Raw genomic sequence first — 24,357 nt, forward strand, 5'->3', positions numbered from 1 at the left:
TATCAGAGTTGTAACTTTGGCCAACAGCTTGCTTTAATACAGGATTTCATCTAGATTCTAAATGAGACATTTTTCAGAAGGGAAAGAAAAAGTTGTTGTCTTATATAGCAAGAGTTCTATTATCATTATAGTGCAAGGATTCCATAGCACCAGTTTCATACCTCCTTGATGTTTCTCATAGGCAGCTCCTCTAAGAACTGACTGTTCCTGGTCCTTGCAGCAGCCATCGGACTCCAGAGCCCACCAATCCACTCTTTTATAACACTGTTCTTATTGGCTACAGGCGTGGCCTGTTAAGATCAGGCCTGCTCCTAATCTTTAGTAATTGGTCCAGCTGCAACTCTTTAGGGGATAAGATTACATTTGATACCACCTTAATTTACCCACCCTGTATCCCCCTACAAAAAGTTATTAAAAAAGCATTTGATGTAACATCCAGAGTGGTGTCTGGAGCACAGCTAAGCCAGAGAACATCCTTCTACACCAGCTAAGCATGCTCTGTGAGCCCAAACTCACTCCTAACAAGTAAATGGAACATGCATCATGATATAATACACAATATTATCCCTTCTTTATTCACCCTGCCCCTTCACACACAGTACCCTTTTAAGTGTATTCCTTACTATCTATTCAAAATACACAGTAACATACAAGAACTGTCATACAGTTTTCTTTATTAAAAATAATTTACAACATTGGTAACATTGTATGCACAATTTTCATCAATTGAACTTAAGATATATCTATGCAATACTTACTGAACTTAAAACAGACTGTTCTGTTGGCTTTAAACAGCAGACAATGATTTGCAGTTGCTTAAATAGGATTAATATACATAGCTTCTTGTCCTTATACTTAGGTGTAAAATGTACAAACATCAACACTATCCCAAAGCTTTGTAGTCTGGGATGGGGAGGAAGAGGGAAGCAAGAAGAGAAAACATTTACAAAAATTTCAACAAGATTCTCCCCCCAAATCCAAATGGAGAGAGGTCTAGGTTAAATACATCTAACACACTGAGTCACTTCTCATACAGGTACACGTCCTCCTACACTTCAGGATACTAAAGAGAGGTCTAAGTGAACGTTTGGTGTGTGAGCACAGCAATCCCGACTGTCCCAGGCCCTGCCCCTGGCAGAGGGCTCCTGCCACTCCTGCCCACCTATGGCTCTCAGGGTCCCAGCAGTGTCCAGAGTTAAATGTCTTCATTGGCTGCTGGCCTCCTGAGCTGCACTCTGCACAGGGGACAGGGAGCAGGGCTGTTCCCAGGGCTCAGAGCACATGGGGCATGGGCAGAGCTGTCCCACAGAGCACCCCCAGCCCACAGGGAACGGGCCCAAGGGTAGCAGCCAGCCTGCACACCTCGGAGATGCCAGACTTGGGCTTGTGGAGAGCTGCACCTGCTGCAGCAACAATAGGAGCCTCCAGCTGAGCAGCCCCAGTGCCCAAGCACAGCTCAGAACTTCTCTCTCATGGACGACAAGACATCAGTGCAGCAGAATCAAAGCAGCTGCTAACGTAATTAAGCCCCTGTTTCTCTAAAAAGAACTGACTTGCTTTACTGGTGACAACTTGCAGGTAAGTCACATGCCTTGAAATTGTACTTCACCTCATCAATCTGCCTTGACATGGCTTGGATTCCTGTCTCCTGAAACATGGAAAAAGGGGGCTGTGTTTCCTTCAAGCATTAGTAAATAGGCATGGAGTTGCAGTTGTATTCTGCATGAGGCACCATTATGGACCAGCACTAAATTTCCATTTTCTCCCCAATAACATTTCCTTGAACTAAATCAAGAATATACCTTTGAGCTGGGATAAAATAGTATTAGACACTGTTGTACAAGAAGTAGGATCTGCCCAGTCACTCTGGATAGAATAATGGAAGTGTACCACAGAACAGGAACTCGTTCAGCATTCAGTTGAATATAATATTCATTGATTTATTCCCCCTTAGGAGTGGTAGGAGTCACCAGAATGGTTTTCATCTTACCTAAAAGAAAATCACATCAAACTAGTGAAATATAAAAACAGATTATACAGAACTTCAAACTTTAGTGAACTTTGTCTAACAAAACAGAAAAATAAGTATCAAATTTATGTCAATCAAATTAGTTTGGCTTTTGAACTGTCAAAGTAATACACTGTATTGATATAATTATGCAAGAGGTTTGGGATATTTTGGGTTCAGGGCTTTTTTTAAAGGAATGTCAAACATACTATTTAAAGATTTGAACAGTTCATCTGTTAGTTCACAAGTCAACTATTTCAGTATCTGGTTATAAATTAAAAGTACATGTAAATAAAGCTAATATAGTCCTCTTGAATGTTTTGATATTTAAGACAACATTTATCAACAACAAAAATCCTTAAAGCAAAATCTTGACAATTTATAGGCATGTATTGCAGTTTTGTTCTCCAGCAGAAATTAAACTGTATGTAAACTGTAAGTGGAGCTATGAAGCTTTTCAAGACAGGAGCACAGGAAGAGCCTGCTGGAGCTGCACTCACTCGCACAGCTCAGACACCACCAAAGCTCTGTGAAGTGGGAGCACAAGCCATGCTGCAGCTCCTCCAATATGGGCTATGAACAGGGGCTGACAATTCCAGCCACAGCTACTGCAGTGCCATGAGGGCCAGGTTTGTTCAGTGCTCCAGGCTCCTCCTCAGAAGGGGATGCTCTGTGAGAGCTGGGAGCTGCCAGCATGTGAGAAAGCACTCAAAGGCACTGTGGCCATCTGGCTCTTGAACATCTGACACGTGTAATGTATTAGACAGGTTGTATTTAAAGCAGAGGAATTAAAACAGCCCTAGCAAATGCTTTAAAAGGCTTTAAAGGTTAAAACATTACAAGGAGGTGCTTTCTCTGATGATATTGCAGAGAGCACAATAAAAACAGATGTCACAAATGACAAGTGCGTCCCTTGAAGCAGATGTGACAAACTTCAGTTGAAGGGCATGAAGAAACATGGCTTAACCTGCATGAATGAAACAACTGGGAGATTTGTTTTTAAATGCAGAAATGTTTCCCATATTTCTAAGCACACAGAATTTCACATATTTCATAGCTTGAGCAGTTTAAATCTGGATCCAGAGGAAATATAATCCCATAAAGGTAAGGAAGTCAACATCTGTGATACAGCATACCACGGGCCTCATGTGGACTGCTTTTTGTTCAGCCCAAAACCTAAAGAAATTGAAAACTCGATATCTTTTTTTAAGCTCTGGTTGAGGAAAATAAAAAATCTGTTTGGCCTTTAAAATTCCATGCCATCTGCTACTCTTAAACCAACAAACAGAAGTACACAGATTTACAGGTGCAAAAAATAAGTGGAAACAACTGCAGAAAATCTTCTTACATAATAATTCCTCAGCACAATCAGTTTCAATTTCGCATAGTTTATTTACAAAATGGTCTGATAAAACATCCCCTCCATACTTACAGCTCTCTTGTCACAATACACATGTTGATTTTAGCAATGTTTAATAGCACCATTAGAATATTATTTAAAATCAGAAAGGATCTCGTTGCAGTTACAATGATTCACAATCTTTTACATCCATGGACGAAGTAACTGAGCACACTAGGACTGTTTGATTTGCAGTTCCACAGTACAGATTCCTGGGTTCACACAAGGCATTTGCTGAGTTACCAGTTACGTAGGGTACCCAGAGAGTCAGTAGCTACTATAAGAATCTTCGAGCCACAAAGTTTAGACTTCCACCATTCTTGTATAAAGTTATCTCCATACTGTTTTCAAACAAGGCAATCACGCTGAATACTTTTCCAGTGCTTGTCTTCAAAAGAAAAGCAAAAAGAGAAACCAATTAAGCTTTGCTTTCACTTCCCCTTGCTTATTTCTCAGTCAACATTCTAGCCCCAAGTTTTGTTGAACACAAGCAAATTCAGCCCTCTGATGTGCCCCAAGCCTGCTGAAATGGAAGGCAGGCTTGTTGTGGTGCAGCTGGGAGCACGGCACAAATTGTGTTCTGGGCTTAATTACAGAGCATGGAGAGCCGAAGCCTCTCTCAAGTCATCACACTTACGAGAGACAAACTCAATTCTACCCTAAGACCAAGCCCATGAGGGGCAAAATACCACTCAGAATGACTAGGAATATCAGGCTGCATACAAAGTTGTGTACAAAGAACACGTGTATACTTTGGGAAACTCCAACAGCCATGCCAAACTTCAGGCAGGACCATAAGCATACCTTCCAAGAGAATTAAGTTCTGTCTTTTCTTGCTTTGCTTTCTATCATCAGAATTAAGGGTTTTTTTCTCTGCATGAGAACATTCAACAGAGAAATTTAAAATATTGCAAAGATACCTTAATATCCAACGTCATTCTGGGCAACAAGTCTGGAGGGAACAATATAGAAAATTGCTCTCTGCCGGTGAGTCCCAGAGTACTTGGATTTTCCCCAGGACGAAACTGAAGTGGAGCGATGCCAATTCCAATCAGCTGACTCCTGTGAACCTTCTCGTAGCTCTCAGCTAGGACAGCTTTAACACCCTGCAAAAACACAAGCAGAGTGAAACACAGCAGGAACCTTCAAAGGTTATGTCAGATTATGTCCAACATCTCCCAATTCAAACTCAAGAGAGAGTGCTTTGCACAGAGTCCTTTAAGTACCTTGGTAACATAGTTTAGTAGTTTCCCAGCTAGATGGAAGCAAACAAGCCAGAGCAGGCCCATGCAGTGTGAAATGGAGTTTGTTACAGACAGTGACCGTTCTGGGGTTAACAGGACATTAATCAATGGCTGACTTGGAATATATTCTAAATATTAGTGGAAATTAGCCTCCAACAATGAGATACTGAACACCCCACGGAGATCAAACAGAGGTCAGCATAGACAAATGCCTGATTTGTCTCAAAGTCTGGTATCCGAGACAGTAAATTACATAATGAGGAAATTCTGACCTATCCTGACTAGTGATTCTCTCCCATGAAGATTCTAACAAAGAAATCATACAATGTGTTTTTAGGTATTTCCAGAAAAAACAAAACCACCCCCAAACCCAAACAAACCAGCAGTACCAGTAGGAAAGGCCCTTTTGCAGCCCAGTCTCTTGAGCTACCCAGTCCATACTTCTTTCCTGCTAGAATAATGACAGGAATGCCTTCCTTCTGGTACAGCTCCGCTGCTTCAAACACATCTAGCTGTGGAATGATAAAATGACACATTTTGAGTGAGTTCTAAACCTGCACTCCCCACTTCCAGAATAGCTGTGCAAACAAATACATTCCTACCGTTTGTCCTGATGGGAAGTGAATTGTTTTAGGAGCTGGTTTTCCTATGAACTTATTCAGAAGCTTGATATTTGCAAAGGTACCTCTTGTCATCACAGCATCATTACCTCTTCGAGCCCCATAAGAGTTGAATTCACGAGGTGTGAGTCTGAAATAAAAAGAAAATGGAAAGAAATCAGTTAAAGATGAACTGATTTAAAAGGATATTATGATTTTTTTCTTATAAATATTGCAACATATCAAAGTCTTCAGTGGAAGATGTAAAGAACCGGACCTCCAACAAATGTAATTATCATAAATCATGAACGATGTGCAAATCACTGCTAGGTTATTCATGAGGAAAGCCGCAATTTTAAATTAATTTTCTACAATTTTTTACGAAGTGCTGCAAGCAGTGTGGTACTTAAAGAAGAATTATGGGGAGACTGCTCTAGGAAACCCACCTTACTAATCCTCATACCATTACCAGCACATTAATTAACATTAAGTATTTTGCTTTTCCACAGGCAGTCTCCCCTTTCTGCAGACAGGTCTTTCTAGAGAAGGTGGCAATGCTGGTCAATTATTCAGCAGGGCTCACCCTTTGCTGGTCAGGTACTTGGCAGCAGCACTGCTCCTGGCAATGCTCCCAGCAGGGGAAATGTGATCCGTGGTGACAGAGTCCCCCAGGAACAGCAGCACGTGCGCGTTCTCAACCGCCCGTGGGGGAGCCGCTTCTTTGGCCTGGCAGGGCGGGAGGGAACAACAACAGAAGGGAACAAAAGGAACATTAAACAGTTTCTTCCAGGAACTAGAGACATAAAACATATCTGCAGTATAGGAAGGCCCCTGGATGGACAGGGCCCACTCATTCCAGAGACACAAATATTTAAAAGACTCAGAAATATGAGCAATAATTAAATTTGTTAGTTCAACATTGAAGCTTTGATGTAATAGCTATTCCTTTACTTAAATGCAATGCATATAATCTAGTAGATAGATCCACTCAACTTACAAGTTTATCAAAAAAGGAAGGACATCTAATATAAGTAGATTTTAAATCCCAGGGAAATAAAGTCGACTCTGGTGCTTCCAGTAAATTCCATCGTTTGTTTCCTTTCTACAAGAAAGAAAATTAATAAAGAACAGAAGTTAGTTCATTGCATTTTTACACTCAAAAACTAAAGACATACTGGTGATTTTATGAATTACTATTATTTAGTAAATAATTTTCTATTACACATTACAGGCTACATCGCTGGGTATTACTTAGGAATTGCTTTTAAATACAAGTACCCATTTCAGTTAAGTCCTCATTACTATAACAAATAAATGGCAAACCAATCACATTCAACTACAAGATATTTAAGCTACAATGAAATGCAACATTTAAATTATGTAGAACAGACCACTCTTACCTCCATTTTTTCTTTCAATTCCTTAAACATGGATGATATCACACGCTCTTCCTCCACTGTGTGAAGTTCTTGTCTTGTGGGCCAAATATCTCGCAAGTAAATACTTTTGCCATTAAAGCCAGTACCTGAGTAAGATTTTAAACACAACAGTAGTTTGGAAGAATAAACTATTCGACTTGAGATTTGTATTAGAATATAGATGTGTATATATTCAGGCCTGCAGAGATGGCACCAGATAGGCAAAGAATTTGATCAGTTAAATGAATGCTTTGCTTTAACCATGAGCAAACCAAATATGGCTGTGCTTTCTCTTCAAATGTATTGGCTCTGGGTGCTGGAATCATGTGCAGAAATCTGTGCCCATGTGCAGCAGCTGCAGAAGCTGTAGGAAAACACTCACCCAAGGGCTCCGTGTCAAAGTCAATGTGCACGGTGCCCGCGATGGCGTAGGCCACGACCAGCGGAGGGGACGCCAGGTAGTTGGCACGGACACAGTCACACAGGCGGCCCTCAAAGTTCTTGGTGCCAGACAACACCCCACAGGCAATGAGATCTCCCTGAAAGGCAGACCCACACATACTGCTCCAGCAGCTTGGAGTACCTCAACAGCTTATGCTATTTCTATTGACTAAGTGAGATGTGCTTTTAGCATTGCACTTCAAATATTTACTCTACTGCAACAACTGAAAGGCATTTTGCTCTCTCTCACTACCCTTCTCATTTTCTTTTTTGACCCTCTGATGTGCTCTCCTGTCACTTCATTCAACTCCCCTCCTGCCATTTATTTATTTTTCTTCTGCTTCAGAAGAGAAAAAACTGTAGCTGTTTAGAAAGTGCTGGTTAAAATTATTCAAGCAAATAGCTCTTTAAAACCCTCCACTTATGATACAAAATCTACACATTGCATCCTCTGCAAGATTAGATCATATGAATTTATCTTGTAATTTATAACTGTATTTTAGAAATACAACTTATTACATTTATTTTACACAGAAATGAATTGGCATGGTCTCCCTCTAACAAGCAAATACACCAACAATATCATGTTAAGCCCAAACCAAAAATGAAGTGCACTTCGCATGGATTGCTGTATTTCTTGATTGTTTAACTGCGTGAGAAATACATTTCTGTGTTCAACAAGCCAGCCAGAACTTTACCTGTTTTATTGCATTCCTGATGGCTTCTGGCAAAGGGGCCGTGTTCCCAACACAGGTGGAACACCCATAACCAACAACCTCAAACCTGCATGGGAAAAACCAATCAAAGTCACACATGGTCATGGGCAATTTGTTAACATAACTGCTTTTTCTTTTATTAACTATCTCCAAGAATTTTTTTGTCCCTTGATAGTTAAGACTTTTTAGAAAATGAACAACAGGCACTACTCGTCACTGATGCAAACCACAGCTGGGCTCTGTTAAGGAATATTGAACATATTCTGTTACTGCTACAGAGCAACCAAAACCATTAACTAAACAACCCCTGACAGCAGCAATGATAAGAGAAGACAAATACAGACTGTCCTGACAAATTTGCATCCAGCTTCCACTTTTAGAATACATCATCAAGTACATCCTGTCCTGTAACTCACTTAAAATGAAGTAATTTGTGACTGGAAAAACAGCTCTGATGTATTACAGCTACATATCATAAATTTTGAAGTGGGAATACAATGAAGCAGAATAATTTTAAGTCAGCAAGGAAGCAAACCAGCAATCTATGAAGTCAGGAATTAGCCAGCCCCAAGTGAACAGCAATCCTATTGATCAGCCCATACAACCCCTGTATGCAGCACCTGCCCAGACTCACCCAAGCTTGCTAAGGTATGGCAATACTCCACTGGAACTGAGGTAATGTGTAACCATGCCACTGCCAGGTGATAAACTTGTTCTGATGTAGGGCTTCACCACGAGGCCAGCCTCAACAGCTTTTTTGGCCAGCAGTCCTACCAAACAAAAAGGAAAAAAGAACACAGATTATGATTTGTATATCCCTTCACAGGACATCTGTATGGTTCTACCTTAGTTAAATCAAGCACAAAAAACCCCAGTGGATTAGACAACTTTCAGTTTATTAAACTATTCAAGCAATCACTGACCTTAATAACGTTTCTTAATGCATAACAATACCATGATTTTATTCCCATTCCTGGCAGGCAGACACCCATTTTACTTTCTCTAAGACAAATCTCTTTACCATGTTCTAGCTCACAGTGCCAATCCATTCAGCTCCAGACAGGCCACACAGCCCTAAGGGGAAGCTCACCTTGGCCACAGAGGATCTTAACAAGAGGAGAGCAAGGTCTGACAGATGAGCTGTCCCAGCAAAACCATCAGCAGCTTGTGAAGGTGTGGCAGATACCCCCAAGCAATGACAGAACAACTGCTCAGCAATACAGAGTTTCTGGGCTGGCTGTGGATGACAGCTCATCATCCAGGACAGGCTTGAAGCTAAAGCCCACCTCCTGCATCAGCTATGGCACTGTGCACTGACAGGAGCCCTAGAACTGGTTACTTGCTGTCATACTACCAAGTGTAAAGATTTTATAATTGCTCTCCTTAATACTGCTTTAGGGGACAAACTTAAATTGCATGATGGAAAAGCAACTTTCCCTACATAACCTAGCCAGAACCTACAAGCTAAGGCTACAAGTCTGCTGTTTCAAACCTGTAAAGAGAGCCTACAAAAGTGAAGGTGAGGGCTGTGAAGCATGGGAGCACCATTAAGATGCTGAGCTGTCTGGTCCCAACGTACCTGCAGCAAGCATGACAGATGGATTGCAATTGTTTGTACAGCTGATGACTGCAGCAATGACAACGCAGCCGTGGGACAGCTTGTATTCATTTCCTTCATACTCAACAGGCACAATGTCATTCTGCTTCTCAGCTGCAATCTGAAACCCTTTAACACCAGACTGGATGACAAAAATTCATGTTAGCAGTTGTTACAGTACGGAAAGGATGACATTACAGCAAGACCAAGTCAACACTGGTTTTTGAAATAATACTCAGCTGTGCCACTAGGAACTCTTACATGATTTTAAAAGCAGTTCTCAGTTCATGTCCCTCTGTCTGTACAAGGGTCTCAGCCTTCTTCCTTCACAACTTCTTTAACTGTGCAACAGTTGTGAACAAAGGTCAGTCTGCGTGCGGCTGTTCCACAGCTCACTTCCTTGTATATATGGAGGAACATCTCCTTAAGAATACATGTCTAATCTACACAATACTTGTTCCTGAATTAGAAGCATGTCCAAGATTTTAACTGCAAGAGGGTGGTAACTAAACCAGAGTAGGTCCATTAGCATTTTCCACACTCACCTGAGTGCTCTTCAGCACTCAAACATCCTCCAGAGGTCCCTTTCAACCTCACCCTTTCTCTTCCTCCATCAGCTATGATCTCCCTCCAGCACAGCTGAACCACAGTACCACAGGCCTCATTAGAAGCTGTTTCTAATACTGCTCTAAGTCTTGAATATTAATGAGAAATGAAATGAAAATGAAGGTTCATTCCTATATTAGCTGCACTCTTCAGATACCCATGGATATCCCTAACCAAAACCAGTACCTTCAGAATAAAACATTCACTCTGTGAAGACAAATTAAGCTGTAAGGAAAAATCATTTGCTAATGTAAGAATTCCGAACACTCAGTTACAAATCTTGGTAGTCTTTCCTCATCTCCTTTAAGGAGTGATGAGTTTTCCTGGGGTAAATTCTGTTTCAGAAATTAAGTAATACAAAACTGTTTAAAAAAATCCTGAAAAAGTGAAAATGCTTGCTAAGCTCACACTATGGACTACCTGAAGTTCCTTCTCCCTAGCAATCTAAACTGTGAAATTAAGGACTTTGGGAAGCTCATGTTCCTGCCAAACACACCTGATTTACTCTTGGGATGCCTGTCAAGCAAGAGCAGAACACCCTGGATAAGCAGTTGTGTAGCAATAAGGAGGGCTCAGGAGGTACACAAGGAATAGGCAACACAATACTTATTCATGTGAATGATAGGAAATACCTTTTGAAGCAAGCATCAGCAATACAAACCTTTTCATTTAAGCAGGCTTGGAAGTCACTTTTCATGTTATTAACAGCCACTCTATCTTGAGATCTCTTGGGGCCACTGACATATGGAATTATAGAACTTAGGCTAACTTGCACTACCTAAAGAAACCAAGAAACACAAAGTGCAGGCATTACCAACCCCAGCCCAGCAGTGCATGGAATATATTCCTGAGACACGCAGGAACTCTTGCTCCAAATTTGAATGCTCTCAGACATCTAGAACTCTGGGATTCCATTTTCAACACCACTCACTCAAGAGGCTACTCCTCTTATTCCAAATGTTTTAACATTATCCATGACTTTTCTACCATTCACAGTCCTTGGGATGACTGGAATTCAGTATCTGTACTGACATAACGTTACCATGCTTCCCTTCTTATCCCCACCCCCTCTATGTTTTACAAACTCTGCTTTCTCAAAACTCTGAGTTAATAAAAACAACTTTGCTGAAAGCAATGAAAGTTACAGTGGGAGATAAGACTGTGAAATCATCAGCAGTTATTTCTGAGAATCAAACAACTCCTTTCAAGCATACCTGGGAATACTCAGGCTCTCTGGAAGAACTCTCATCATTTCGAAATAACTTCACAGCTTTAAGATATGCTTCTGTGACTTCAAGCTTGGCCTTATCAAAACCTAAGGAAGGTCATGTCAAACAAGAGTGAAGTCACATTAAAGACATAAATAAAATAAATCACACAACTTACAGACACTCAGATTGTTCTAAGTGTAATATTCAAAGTACTTTTTTTTCAAGTACACCACTTCCATATCCCAACTTCTATTCAGGAATGACATACAAACTAAAACATTTATAAATCATTACATTTTTTCCTAAATTATTTTAACTTGTCTTATGTCAAGGAATAAAATAAGCTATTCCAACTCTAGCAGTGGTAACTTACTAAATTGACAGTTGTGTCCCTGAAGTCCATAAGGCTTTTCTGTGTTAGGGCTTCCTTGTCTAATACAGACCCTGTGCTTAGCTGACAATAGGCAGTACTGCTGGCTACTCTTCCAAACCCATTCATCTGCTCTGCACTGATCAGACAAAAACATCTGCTATTGAAAGCATTTAACTCTTATTTGAAAGTGACAGGTTTCAGTCTCAGAAAGTCTCACTCATGAATGAGCTTTTTTTGGCATCTGTCACCCTGTGGTTTCCTGTTTGCAGTAGCTTGATAAGGAACTGACATCCTCCTTGCTTAGCTTGAGATGCCAGTGAAATCATGCACTTCAAAGGGAAACATAAACCACTGGGAAAAATCAGAGACATGTTCAGATTTGTTCTGCAGTTTCACTTATTTCTAGTTTTGATTTTGTAGGAAATCTTCAGGTGGTTATGGGATTCATTTCAAATCAAGAAGAGTTACATACATATTCCAAAATAAGTGAAAACTTCTTTAGTATTTTTATAGGCTTACATATGCTTCCAAAAACCAGGACTCTGGATGCTGAAAAGCAGTATCATGTTGGTAAATCAGGCACTACACAAATGGGCCAGACTGGACACAAACCTCAAGCACAAGTCTAATTACATGTTAAATCCACATAAGAACTCTGCAGAAAAGCCCCAGGTAAGAATTAAGGAGCTTTAAGCAAAAACTCAATAGTTCTTGCACTGGGGTTTTCTGCAGAGTAAAAAATATATATTACCACAACTGAAAACCACAATTACAACAAATCCTTGCTTTAGTTTAATATTTACCTGCATGCTTTAAGTGCTTCAATGTCACATTATCAACAGGGAAAAAACTCAGAATAGCACCATATTCAGGACACATATTTGCTATTGTGGTTCGGTCTGCTACGGACAGTTGGGAAACACCACTCCCAAAAAACTCAACAAATTTTCCAGCGACATCAGCTTGTCTAAGATGCTGTTGGAAAGAACACACAATACCTGGCATATGAAGACGTACAGTGCAAGCTGTTGTGTTTGTCACAATTCACAAGTCATGAGCATTTGAAACAAAAAGTTGAAATCCTAATGCCTATGTTTGAAAAAAAAATTATTATGAAGTATTTTTAGTTAAAGAGGGTCTATAAGCAAACCACTATAGAGGGGAAAAAAAAGAAACCCCACTTCAAAGGACTAGCAAATAAAAATAGTTAGAGATTATTTGTACCTTTCTGCACTGCAACAATTAAAGGTATACTAAAAACACTCCCCTCATTTAATTCATTTCTCAAGCAACACTGGTAGTACTTGCATTAATCTCTCCTCTTTTGTGTGAAAAGGCACTGAACTGTTACCTTTGTAATGCTGAGAACGATGTCTATGGATGTGGCAAAGGGGCTGGCTGTGCCTGTCAGCTCACAGCCCACCACCTCCGGCAGGGGGAGGGTGAGCGGCATTCCCAGCATCACCGCTTCCGTCTCGATGCCCCCGACGCCTGCAGGGACAGTGGGACACGGCTTGTCACACCTTCACCAGCCTGCACTCCATGTGCTCGGGTCCCAGAAAATAATAAACCCCTTTATAGAAAGCCTAAAGACTCATGACAATAAACATATTGCTGCTTTTCTCTCCCAAATGAAGGGCAGTGCTCCATTTCCAACAAGGATGCAGCAAGAAATTTACAAGTTCCATTAAACATTTGCACATCAAAAATAAAATCAAGCAAGACTATTGCTCAAGTTAAACATCACAGTCAACCACAAAATATTTTATATCTAAAACTAATCTTCTGCGAGAAAAGAAACCTTCACACAAATTTCAGCTGTACAAACAGCACCTATTTGAATATCAGCTGGTTTTTGTTTGTTTTCTCTTTAAATTACAAGGGATTAATTACAATTCTCAATGGAAAGAAATGTTATTCAAGATTACTTGTAGACAAAAATGACTCAGAACAATAATTAAAGACAGTCTGTTATGCTTGAGATACAAACACCCAGTGGGAAGAAATATTTTTTAGTGAAGCTTTAGTTGCCTTTCCAAGAGCAATGAAGTTCTGAGCATACTTACCCCAGCCCAAGATACCCAAGCCATTTACCATGGTTGTGTGCGAGTCTGTGCCAACCACGCTATCAGGATGCAGGAAATCTTTCACGTCAAAAACCACTCGGGACAAATATTCCAAGTTCACTTGATGTGCTGTTCCAGTCTCAGGTGGAATTATGGAAACATTCTCAAAAACTTTTGAACTCCACTGTAATTTTTCCAAAAGAAGAATAAAAGAGTTGTATTTTTTTCAAAGCTATATTCAATTCTTAGAACATAACTAAAAAGACAAAATGAAGACACAATAAAAGAGTCCTTGGTATTTACCCAAGTGGCTTTTGTCACTTCGTCAAACAGAAGTGTGTCATCTCCTTGGATACATTCTTAATCATCAACAAAAGCTTTCACTGAATTCCTCTGGAGACTGAAATCAGTAATTCATGCCCCTTTCAAAAGCAGGGCTGCAGAAATCTCTTACCTCCCAGTTCACACAACTGATTACAAGCCCACCTAACACTGGTATTCAGACAACAAAACCTAAGCACTTGTATCTATAGCAGAATTTATATTTATAGCACAGCTGAGTTTAGGTTTCACTCCAGGGTGAAACCACTTGCAAACTCAGGATGGTACATTTAATAGAGTTGACATAGAAACTTCTAACAAGGTTCAGCGTGGCCATTTCCCTCTTTAATAATGTAAAAGCTAATTTGCAACTTTCAGAAAGAAACCTCTAGTCCACATCCATGAAAAGAGTTCTAGATCACTGAAGTGAATTCCGAAACCAAAACAGAGGATAAGGATCAAATAGGAATGTGGCAGAGCCCTGCCCAGCAGCAGAGAAGCTGATGTTCACCACAGGACTTCTGCTGCCCAGTTTGAGAGCAGCCATGTCTGAACACTGGTCTCCACTCAACACTTCGACCTTCAGCAACTTTTGTTAACATAGTTATGGATAAATGACCCTTTCAGCCAGAGACTCACTGTGACCTAAGGCATTGAGCTCATGAAAGGCATTAAAAACACCAGTGCTTCATAAATCCCCACTGACAAGAACCAAATCAGAGTAAACTTTTTCCAGTTAGAAAGCCAATTTTCTTTTCTTGTTTAATTTCAGATTTGAAAACCTGACATTTCCAAATGATTACATTTAATTTATCATCTAAACCTGAATACTGGTGGACAAATGACTCTTAAAAGAGCCCAAACCACAAAGCCTGCAGGTACATAGACATACCTTAAAAAATTGAAGCCTCTCCCTATTTCTGCCAAATTCCATCTCTTGATTTTTCAATACTGTCTCAGGCCTAGAAAGAAAATAAGTTTACAAGTGCTGTTATAATTTATTTCAAATTACAGAAGAACAAGTTGTAGTTTTAGTTTGTTTGATGAAAGACTTATTTAAGCCTGCAGGACTCTTTGAAGAGGTTTATTAGAACAAAGACAATTGCTTCCCTGCAGCAAGCTTTCTGTAAACAATGAGATATAGCTGATTTCATATGTGCTGTGTCTGAGAACCTGTTTATTCTAGGTATGGTTCATCTAAAGTGTGTGATCTCAAAAATACTTGGAGAGATCTATTCCAAGCATGTACTACAGTACACAGAAGCTTTTGCTCCCTAGCAGTTAACTCACAGGCTGCACATCTCAAAACTCCATCCATTAAAGAACCAAGATGTTCACTAGTTCAATTGTAACTATCCTCCACTTTTGTATTTCCCTCCAAGCCACCAGTTTTTCTTCACAAGTACTCATCAGTACAGTCTCATAAAATGAGACTTGTATGTGTTATTTATTAAGATACTGATACTTCTTGTAACAGAGTAATCCATAACTTAAGAGGAATAACCTCTGCTTTGAGCAGCTGAAGAAGGAAGGGAACACACTAGCTTTACACCAGGAAGGAAGTCCTCACTTCTTAGAAGTGTATTTCACTTGGAAGTCATGACCCTCCCCTTTCTTCTCTGCAGCAGGTCAGCAGCTCTCCTGCTTCACCAAGCCCCGAGGGACAGTCAGCGTTCACCCAGCAGCTTCATAAATCCCACTGCTGGTGTGCTGTCAAACACCAATGCTGCTGGAAACATCACTGCTCCTGCACTCCTGCAATGTACTGAGCAGGAACATCCCCACATCCACACCGCTACCACAGCATTCACACAACATCACTGTGGGATCCAGATCTGATCAGCTCTTTAATTGTCCACCTGTCCAGCACAGGCAGATAGGGATCTCAACAGCCCATCAGACAAAGAGGCAGCAGCTGAAGGAGGACAATTACACCTAATTGGCATAGGTGGAACAGTGCACAACCACCTGTTAATAACACAGAAATCTGGGAGAGGCACAGACATGAGGATCCCCTGGGCTACTACACAGGCAGGATATTTAGTGAATTTCAAATCAGTGGCAGATTGACTGTGAGATCCTGTACAGCCTGGGGGATGATGCCCACGCTAGTTCTTAGTTCTTTAAGAGCAAGAGACTTCTGAGACTTCTTATTACAAAAATCTATGAGTTACTTTTAGAGACTAATTAATGCTTCATTGAGTTACTCAATCAGGCTTGCTTTGCAACAGACTGGGAATTACTCCTATGTTTAGTTGTTGTTGTAAAGAAATGAGAGAAGTAGTAATATTTAATTTAAAAGTCACAGCCACAAGTCAATAGGTGGCCATCTGCAGAGTGTACAGTAAAGCTCTTCTTGTAAAAAGCAAAATTTGTAGACTAATTTTTTATCTGCTACATCTGACCTAGCTCTGGATACTGAAACAATTTATCTATGGCATGGGTGAAAACTACAGAGGGATGTTTATTTAAAAAAAAAAATCCCATTTCCCTGCACTGTCACAGGCAGCATTCCACAACACAAAGGTACAAGGCAATTTAGCAAAGAAGCTTTCTTACTCAGGCACAGGCTGCAGGTGGAAGGGGCAGAGGATGGGCGTGTTCTCGATCTGCGCAGAGAAGGGCCCCGGGCTGCGGCCGGCCTCGCCCGCGCCGCACGAGCCCCGGCAGCCGCTGTGGCCCCGGCACGGGGGCGGCTTCCGCAGCGGCGGCTTCAGCGGGGACAGCCTGGCCAGCGGCTTCTGCTCACCCCCGCCGGGGTTGGGAGCGTTCTGGATTGCACTGCAACATCAAACACGGCATCCACTGAGACACTGCCAAGCTGCTGCTTTGTGCACACACCCCGCACCCCCCACTTGTGTTTTTTGCAATCCCTTCAACAGATTATAAAATAGAATCTGAAAAAAAATAATTATTTTATTACAACCCTGTTGCAAAGTAAACTCTCGCTGGATAAACTTAGTTAAGTAATGTAGTGTGGTGTGGTAAGAAGTGAACAGAACTGGATTGTCTGAAATATTAACACCAAACAACTCCTTCCATTTGTTCACAAAAGACCAGCAATCTTTCTAAACATCATTGTAAAGGCTGAATTCTAAGTTTTAGACTTGGAAGTTGTGGGTAGAGTCTCATACAAATGGTAGACTGAACTTATTTCCTTTTTTTTAAGACAGTGCTGTATGTGTTCTATTAAAACCACAGAGGAATGATTGCAGGCAAAACTTTCTCAAGGAACAAACATAACCTGATCATAATTAGGCTTTTTATACAAATTCTTGAAGGCACAAATAAATTGTATACACTATTCAAGCCAGTCAGAAGTCAGAGAGAAAAGCCAGGGTTTTTTTAAAAAATAAAGTCCACATAGCACACTACCTTCTATTTGTGCAACAGTGGGCCTCTGCAGGAGAGCAAAGAAAGCTTATTGTGAAAAACTAATGACTTTCACCTCTCTCTGTAGTTATTAAATCACAAAATTGCAATTAAAGCCACTGCTTTCTTCTGCCTCAGTACCACAGCCAGATCCTCAGCTATCCCAAGTGCAGGGTATTGCCTGGCCTCAGCAGGTACTTTGTCTAAATCCCACTGCAGCCTGCCAGGCTGTAATCCACAGATGGGAGCTCTCTATAAAGCAGCACAAACCACCCTGCAGCCAAGGGTTGCTTATCACAGGCCAGCAGCTGCTGAGCCCCCACAGCTCTCCAAAGGGATGCTCCAGAGGCCGGATTTATCATTACAAAGCAGCATGCAGAGACCTCTTGCCAACACTTGGTCTGCCTGATAATTTTAGGCTGGCCTAATTGCAAAGGAATCAGCTGTCCCTCTGGACACAGGAATGGACAGAGCACAGAACTGACACAACACATATGCAGGACAACAGATCATCTGCAGTTTCTTGCTCTTCTGACACTGAGCAAACTGAAACCCTGTGAGTATTTGGAAGGTTGACAGAAATGACTCACACATCCATAGCCTTTGACCACAGGCTTTTTCTCCATGAACTTTTAAAATTTCCAAAGAGCCTGAACAGTTTATGCAATTCTGCATGGGTTTTGGAAGGCTCCACAATTGAGAGGCAGGGGAGAAGGTGAAGGGAGGCTGCATTATTTAATATTTACTTCAGCAAACTAAACAAAAGCTCCAAGTTTTTCCTCTTGTGCAGTATTTATGTTTCCAGCAAAGGCAGCCCCAGGCTGTATTCATCACATCACTGCCTGTCAGACAAAGAAAACCATGCTGGTAGCTTTCCAGTCCCCTTACTTTTCCAGACTTCTCCAAGTATACTTCTCTCTCTGAAAAATATCCACAGCCTCATTTATCTGGTGTTAAAGCAAAGCCCATAAAAACCCAGACCAGTCACAAGCCATGGGCGGCAATGACAGTCTTTCAAAATGCCCAGTTGAATTGCAGGCCCCTTCTCTGGAGCTGTGACAAGGCAGCCACGTTTGGAAACAAAGTTCTGTTTAACTTGAACAATAAAATCAGAGCAAAGCAAAACAACAAACATGCTCTGCCTCATTCTCTTGATACATGCTATTTTTCTGGAAACCATGCCAGATCCTGTTATTTCAGCAAAATCTTGCCCAGAATTTGGATTATCAATCAGCTTCACCCTTAAGGCCTCACAAACATTCTTTCTCTCCCTCAAGAGTGCTTATCCATTTTTATCCAGCCCATTTTCACATACCACCACATCTTGTTTTAGGGATCCACATATGGCAAATGATTTGATGAGATAGTAACAACACCTGAACAAATCCACACTTCAGTGCCAGACAGAAATGTAAGGCTTGTAAAAAAAAAAAAAAAAAAAGTACATTACCATTTGCTGAAATCAATCTGCAGAGAATGGTCAACAGTGAGATCAGTTGGGCAGGCAGGATTGACCTTCACTGGATCTCCTCCAGCATTTCTCACAGCTTCCCTCATAGCAGCAAAATCCACCATTGCTGGAATTCCACTGACGGACAGAAAAACAAAATAGTAAAACATCATGAGACGTTAACTCACTGAGAGGCACAAACTTCTTTTCCATTTCATCCAAGTCTAGAAGTAGCTATATCCTATTTCAGAAAATACACCTGTTATTCTCTCAAGTTTAAAGGACTTGAACTATTTTTAAAGTCACTGGGGTTGGTACAACCTCTCAACGAGCAACGGTGTGTCTGAAGACAATGTACCAAAGAAGAACATGGGACCATCTCAAAGATAACCACACTTCTCTTGTGCCTTGCTTTGCTTCTCAGGTGTGATGGTACCTCAGTACAGAAGAGATCTTTAGATACTCCTTACCTTTACAACAGAACCTTGCTATGCAATCAAACCTCGTGCTATACATTTAGCACCTCAGCCTGTATCACTTGTCTAACAGAGCTATTTCTGAAACTTGTAGCATTTCACAATATTTGTATTGCTGTACAAAACAGAGGCAATGTTTACAGAACACGTAAATCTTATTGGCTTTGCTTGCTAAGCAAATGTTACCTCATTTTTATTATCATCATAATTCCTTTTTTAATTATCTCAACAAATATATGGTCAGCAAGACAGCTTAAATTGAATATTTGCAAATTGCTGAAGGACTGCCCTTTTAGCTATGCCATAGTCAAATCACTAAGAAAGTTAACATCCGAAGAGCTGCTTTTTCTAGATAAGTATTATTCATGGATTCAACTGGATTAGTCATTGTGGAGTAAGCAATATCTAATCTGCAATTATCTCAAGGAAGAACTGTCAGTGACAGTGTGAACTGTCAACCATGTGGCTACAGCCAAAACATCACCACTTCCATTTGTATTCTGGCTCTTATCCTGTAAAGTGCTCCTTGCAGGCCAGCAGTTTCAGCCTCGCCAACCTGTCCCAAAGCCAGAATACCCTAGGGAACAACTCCTACCCTCACATCATATGGAATTATCATGAGAAATCTACTGCACAGCAGAGGCAGTGCACAGGTTTCTACCTGGGTATCAAGAGGGGAAGTGTGATTTATTCTCATGCCAAAGAATTCAACACAAACTCAGTGAGTTTGCACCGGTTCTTCTGGGGGTTTTGCACACACCCACATACTTACGTGAAGTCTTGAAGAACAACTCTGGCAGGACAGAAGGGCACTTCAACATGGTTCTGTTTTGTTTTCCAGTCCAAGATGTTCATAGCATCCGTTTCTTTCACCAAGAAGCCATCGCAGTTGCGGACACTGGACTCAAACAACACTCGGATGGAGTAAGGCAGAGTATCTGGGGCGAGGCAAGGGACAGACACCATGAGCACAGCACTTGCAGCTTACACAGGTTTTTAAAATTACAATCTCACATTTCTGAGGAATTCCACTTTTCTAGGGTTTGGAAGGATGAGAGGTTCAAGAGCCTGTTTTTCCAGGTGCCTTTGGGTTTGATCTTCCCTACACAATATGGAACAGAGAGTTGCAAAATGTACACATTGATGTGTTATGCTATGGGATTCTAATGGGAGATGGCAGTGGCTCGTGCACACTGCTCACAGTGACAGTAAGGTACGTTAGGCTGGCAGGGGAGAGATGCAAGGCATATAGACCTGGGATTACTGATGAGAGCAGGACAAAAGCAATAATTACTGGAATACTGAAAACCATTTTAACTGTAAATTTTGCCATTCCGTAACTCAAGATACCAAGCCAAAGCAACCAATGCCAGGATATTCTTGTCAAAAAACAGAGATACAAAGACCAGAAACTATTCTGCCATGCACCCCAATTAAAATTAATACACTCCCTAAAATATAAAGAACATTTCCTTAAAAACAGCTTGAGTTAATTTGCTACTGATATGAATCAAGGTACAGACAAGCAGAAGTTTCCTTCACAGAAAAAAAAAGGGGAAATGGAAATGAGAATTAAATAAGAGGGAAGAGAAAAATCTCCCCAACTGCAAACAAAACAAAATAACCACTAAAGAAAAAAGAAAATCAAGATTGATTGACATTTCTCCCTCAAATCCCACTATTTTCAGCATAATTCAAGTAGGCAGCTAGCTTTGTAAGAACAGTGAGAAATCCTAAAAAAAATTAGCTGGTGGAAGGTGAAACAATTAAGTTCAGGCTTTAATTAAAAAAAAAAATTGGTGGTCTCAACCTAATCCAGTGGTTTGTTCACAAACTACTGATATAGAACTTGCTGACTCTGTTCTCACTCTGTCGTTTTGAGATAATATCCACTGTTGTCTAATTACACAAGTCACTATTTTGAGTTTAAGATTTGAATAAACTTAATAAACTATTTTAAGATTTGAATAAACTTAATAAACTATTTGAGTACAAAGATGTCATCCAGAAGGTCTCATGAACCTTCATGCCACCATTCCCTTGATTAAAAAGCCAGAGAAGAACTTGTTTGCTTTCTTGTGGGTTACAAATCTCAGTGCCCCAGGGGCTGCTTAGCACCAGCTCTGGAGAAGCAGCTCTTCTCTCCATGAGGCACCAGCAGCTCCCATCTGCAGTTTGGGGCTTCCAGGGAACAGGACAGCTCCAGCAATGAGACCACAGGGCCCCCTGGGACTGCCTGAGCCACAGGAGCTGCGGGCAGAGCTGGGCAGAGCTGGGCTGGGCAGAGCTGGGCTGGCACCTCCCAAGCACTGCAGCCCAGGGGAGGCCGGGCTCAGCAATGCCCCAGGCTGCAGGAAGGGACATGGGCTGGGCACAAGGGAAAAGCAGCTCACAGGATAAGAACAGCATCATGGCAGGCACTGCAATCTCTGTCCTCCCACACTGCCACAGCTTAGCCATGGAAGTTTCCCCACATGAGCTTCAGCCCCAGCAAGAGCCTGGTCTAAATCTCCAGTTGTCTGTCTGCCCTAAATCCTTCTGAACTCTTCTCATTTTCCCCATAAGTCTTAAAACACTAGAAAACTGATAACTAAACCAATTAACATTTACATTAGTAATCTGATTAATATCAGCTGGCAATTAATATCAAATTACAGCCAGACAGGTAAAACTCAAACTGTTCTAGCAACAAATGCAGTGAGCAATTCCAGATGCTCAATTTGCTACCAGTGCTGTCCCAGACTGTGTCTAGATGTTATTTAGTATTTTGCTACCTTGAAGTTGACATGAGGCTTCCAGCTTCTGCACAGAAGTTTCTATTGAACACAAAGGCCCTCTTAGTGCAGTCTGTTTAGACTCCTGAGAGTATGTTCAGGAATACCCACTGCTGTTGCAAGCTTTATGGCACATTTTAGCAGAAAGTTGTATATTGTTGTTTTATTTCCACTCCTGTCACGAGGCTTTTCACAAAACTGCTGTAGAACTGCCTGGTCTTGTTACTAGCAGGGCACTGCTTCTCCCTGGACCAAGCCACCAGCAGAAGCACTGCTTCCTCCATGTGTGCTTATCTGAAAGACTGACTTTGTTACCACAAGCAGGGGAAATTTGCAAGAGCACACACAGCTGTTGCACAGTTTCAGCAGACACTGTGCCCCTCTCTCTCTTCTCTTTAAACCACATGAAATTAATAATTGTGGTCAAATATGGCTTTAAAGTGAAATATCCACTGATTTTTTTTATTCAAGAAGCACACTACAAATTCTGTGAATACAGAAGAATTCAGACCTTGCAAAACTGAAAAAATTAGTCCAAATCCTTTACTAAGGAAGGCATAACTAAGTAAGGCTACTAAGTAGCCCACGTAAGTATTTCAGTTTAACATGAAGACAAAGGGAGAGAACAATGCCAGCATGCTTTGATTACCTGCAAGACTAAAAGCTGTTCCAGCTGGCACTGACCAAAGCTCCCTCCCCTGCATGGACTGCCCTCCCAGCACACGTGCAGCACTGTGAAAGGCACTTGCACACAGAGAGCCAGGGAAGGTCCCCTGGCACAGACAGCCACCGCATACTAATGACAAGCTGAGATTAAGCAACAGCGTGAGCACCACAGAACCTCAGCCTGCAGCAGGAGCCATGTTCTGGCAAACAGTCACCCACTATGTGAGGCTGCTGGGGAGGGGAAGCTAGAACACCATGAAGCTGCACAGAAATGCAGGAAAATCTGTATTTATTTCTGAAGCATTAAATAGCAGTTCTTTGTCACTTCATTTTTTTTTCCCAAAAGTGAGTAATTCTTCTGATTTGGAATACTGTTGAAAACTGCAGAAACACCTGGACTTTCTCCCTTAGTAATAAAAACTTACAAGTATTACCCCTGCAAACTCCATAAAGCACTAAGAAATTGGGATATAATCAGCCTCCAAACACACCCATTAGGAATTCCCAACTGCATCTCCTGGCACCGCAGGGCACCAGAGGGGCAGCAGCTGCTGGCACCACCCCCAGAGAGCATCGTACCATACTTGGCGCCTCCGAGCTTGGACACATTGTAAAACTTTTTCTCTGGGTGGCTTTCCAAAGCTTCAATGGCGGGCTGGTAAGGGCTTCCTGCGGGATGAAACAAACAAAGTTACAGCCACAAAACAACGGGGTGTTTCAGCACTGACTGACGACTCACAAAAAGAGATTTGACTTCTGATTCCGCCAGAAATAACGTTCCTCTAGACTGTAATTAGATGCAACACGGAAAGGTTTCTAAATGGATTGAGACACCTCGTGATGTGGATGTGTGACTAAGATGAACTTTAAAAGCATCGCTAATGGTAAATGCATATAGGTCAATGCAGGTCGCCGGCACAGCCCGAACACACCTGACCTTTGTTGTCTCAGTCTGCCATCTACACACAGGATAAGACACCTCACCAGCGCAGATAAGAGACACGGCTTTTAATACGGCACGAAGCCCAAAGCATTGACTGCCAAGCCAACGTCAAGGGAACAAGACACAAAAATAAACCTCACAGCAACCATTAGGTGCTCGGAATAAATAACCCCCGGCACGGAGCGGACAGCGGGGCGGGGACGGGGCCGCTCTCCCCAGGAGGGACTCCTGCGGCCCGGGACAGCGCCGTTCGGCGGCGAAGAGGGCGAGGCGGTGTCCCGGGCCGCGGTGTCCCGGCGGGCGGAGGGGCCCCGTCCCCGCAGTGACCGACCTGTCCTGGGAGGGTCCATCGCCGGCGACCATGTCAGCGTGAGGGAGCGGGCCGGGGAGCGCCGGCGGGCCCGCAGCTCTCGCGAGACTGCACCGCGCCCCGCCCCCGCGCAGCTCTCGCGAGACTGCACCCGCGCTCCGCCCCCTCCCGGCTCTCGCGAGACTGCACCCCGAGCCCCGCCCCGCAGTCGCAGCACGCCCCGCTCTCGCGAGACTCCGAGCACGCTGCCCGAGAGGAAAGAGCACGAGATCGCGCGAGGCTTCACGGGGAGGGCGGAAGTAGCCAGGAGTAGGCAGCCCCTGCTCTCGCGATAGCAATGACGAGCGCGCGGGCGGAGCTGCCGATC

At 42.0% G+C, this 24,357-nt stretch overlaps 1 protein-coding gene across 1 annotated transcript; it reads right to left on the bottom strand.

Annotated features, from left to right (window-relative positions):
- Positions 1-657: 657 nt before the first annotated feature.
- On the bottom strand, positions 658-24,125 carry IREB2 (iron responsive element binding protein 2). Its single transcript, XM_030955148.1, has 22 exons — positions 24,012-24,125; positions 23,317-23,406; positions 20,070-20,235; positions 18,822-18,959; positions 16,559-16,780; positions 14,892-14,961; positions 13,679-13,862; positions 12,964-13,103; positions 12,416-12,587; positions 11,243-11,343; positions 10,690-10,806; positions 9,405-9,564; positions 8,460-8,595; positions 7,808-7,892; positions 7,051-7,207; positions 6,651-6,775; positions 6,248-6,352; positions 5,834-5,976; positions 5,254-5,401; positions 5,041-5,163; positions 4,328-4,513; positions 658-3,795 (listed from the first exon to the last, which is right to left on the bottom strand). The coding sequence occupies exons 1-22, from the start codon at positions 24,028-24,030 to the stop codon at positions 3,685-3,687; spliced, it is 2,898 nt and encodes a 965-aa protein (XP_030811008.1). The 5' UTR covers positions 24,031-24,125; the 3' UTR covers positions 658-3,684.
- Positions 24,126-24,357: the final 232 nt, after the last annotated feature.

The sequence above is a fragment of the Camarhynchus parvulus genome, chromosome 10, assembly GCF_901933205.1.
Source record: "Camarhynchus parvulus chromosome 10, STF_HiC, whole genome shotgun sequence".
In the NCBI taxonomy this organism is placed as follows: domain Eukaryota; kingdom Metazoa; phylum Chordata; class Aves; order Passeriformes; family Thraupidae; genus Camarhynchus; species Camarhynchus parvulus.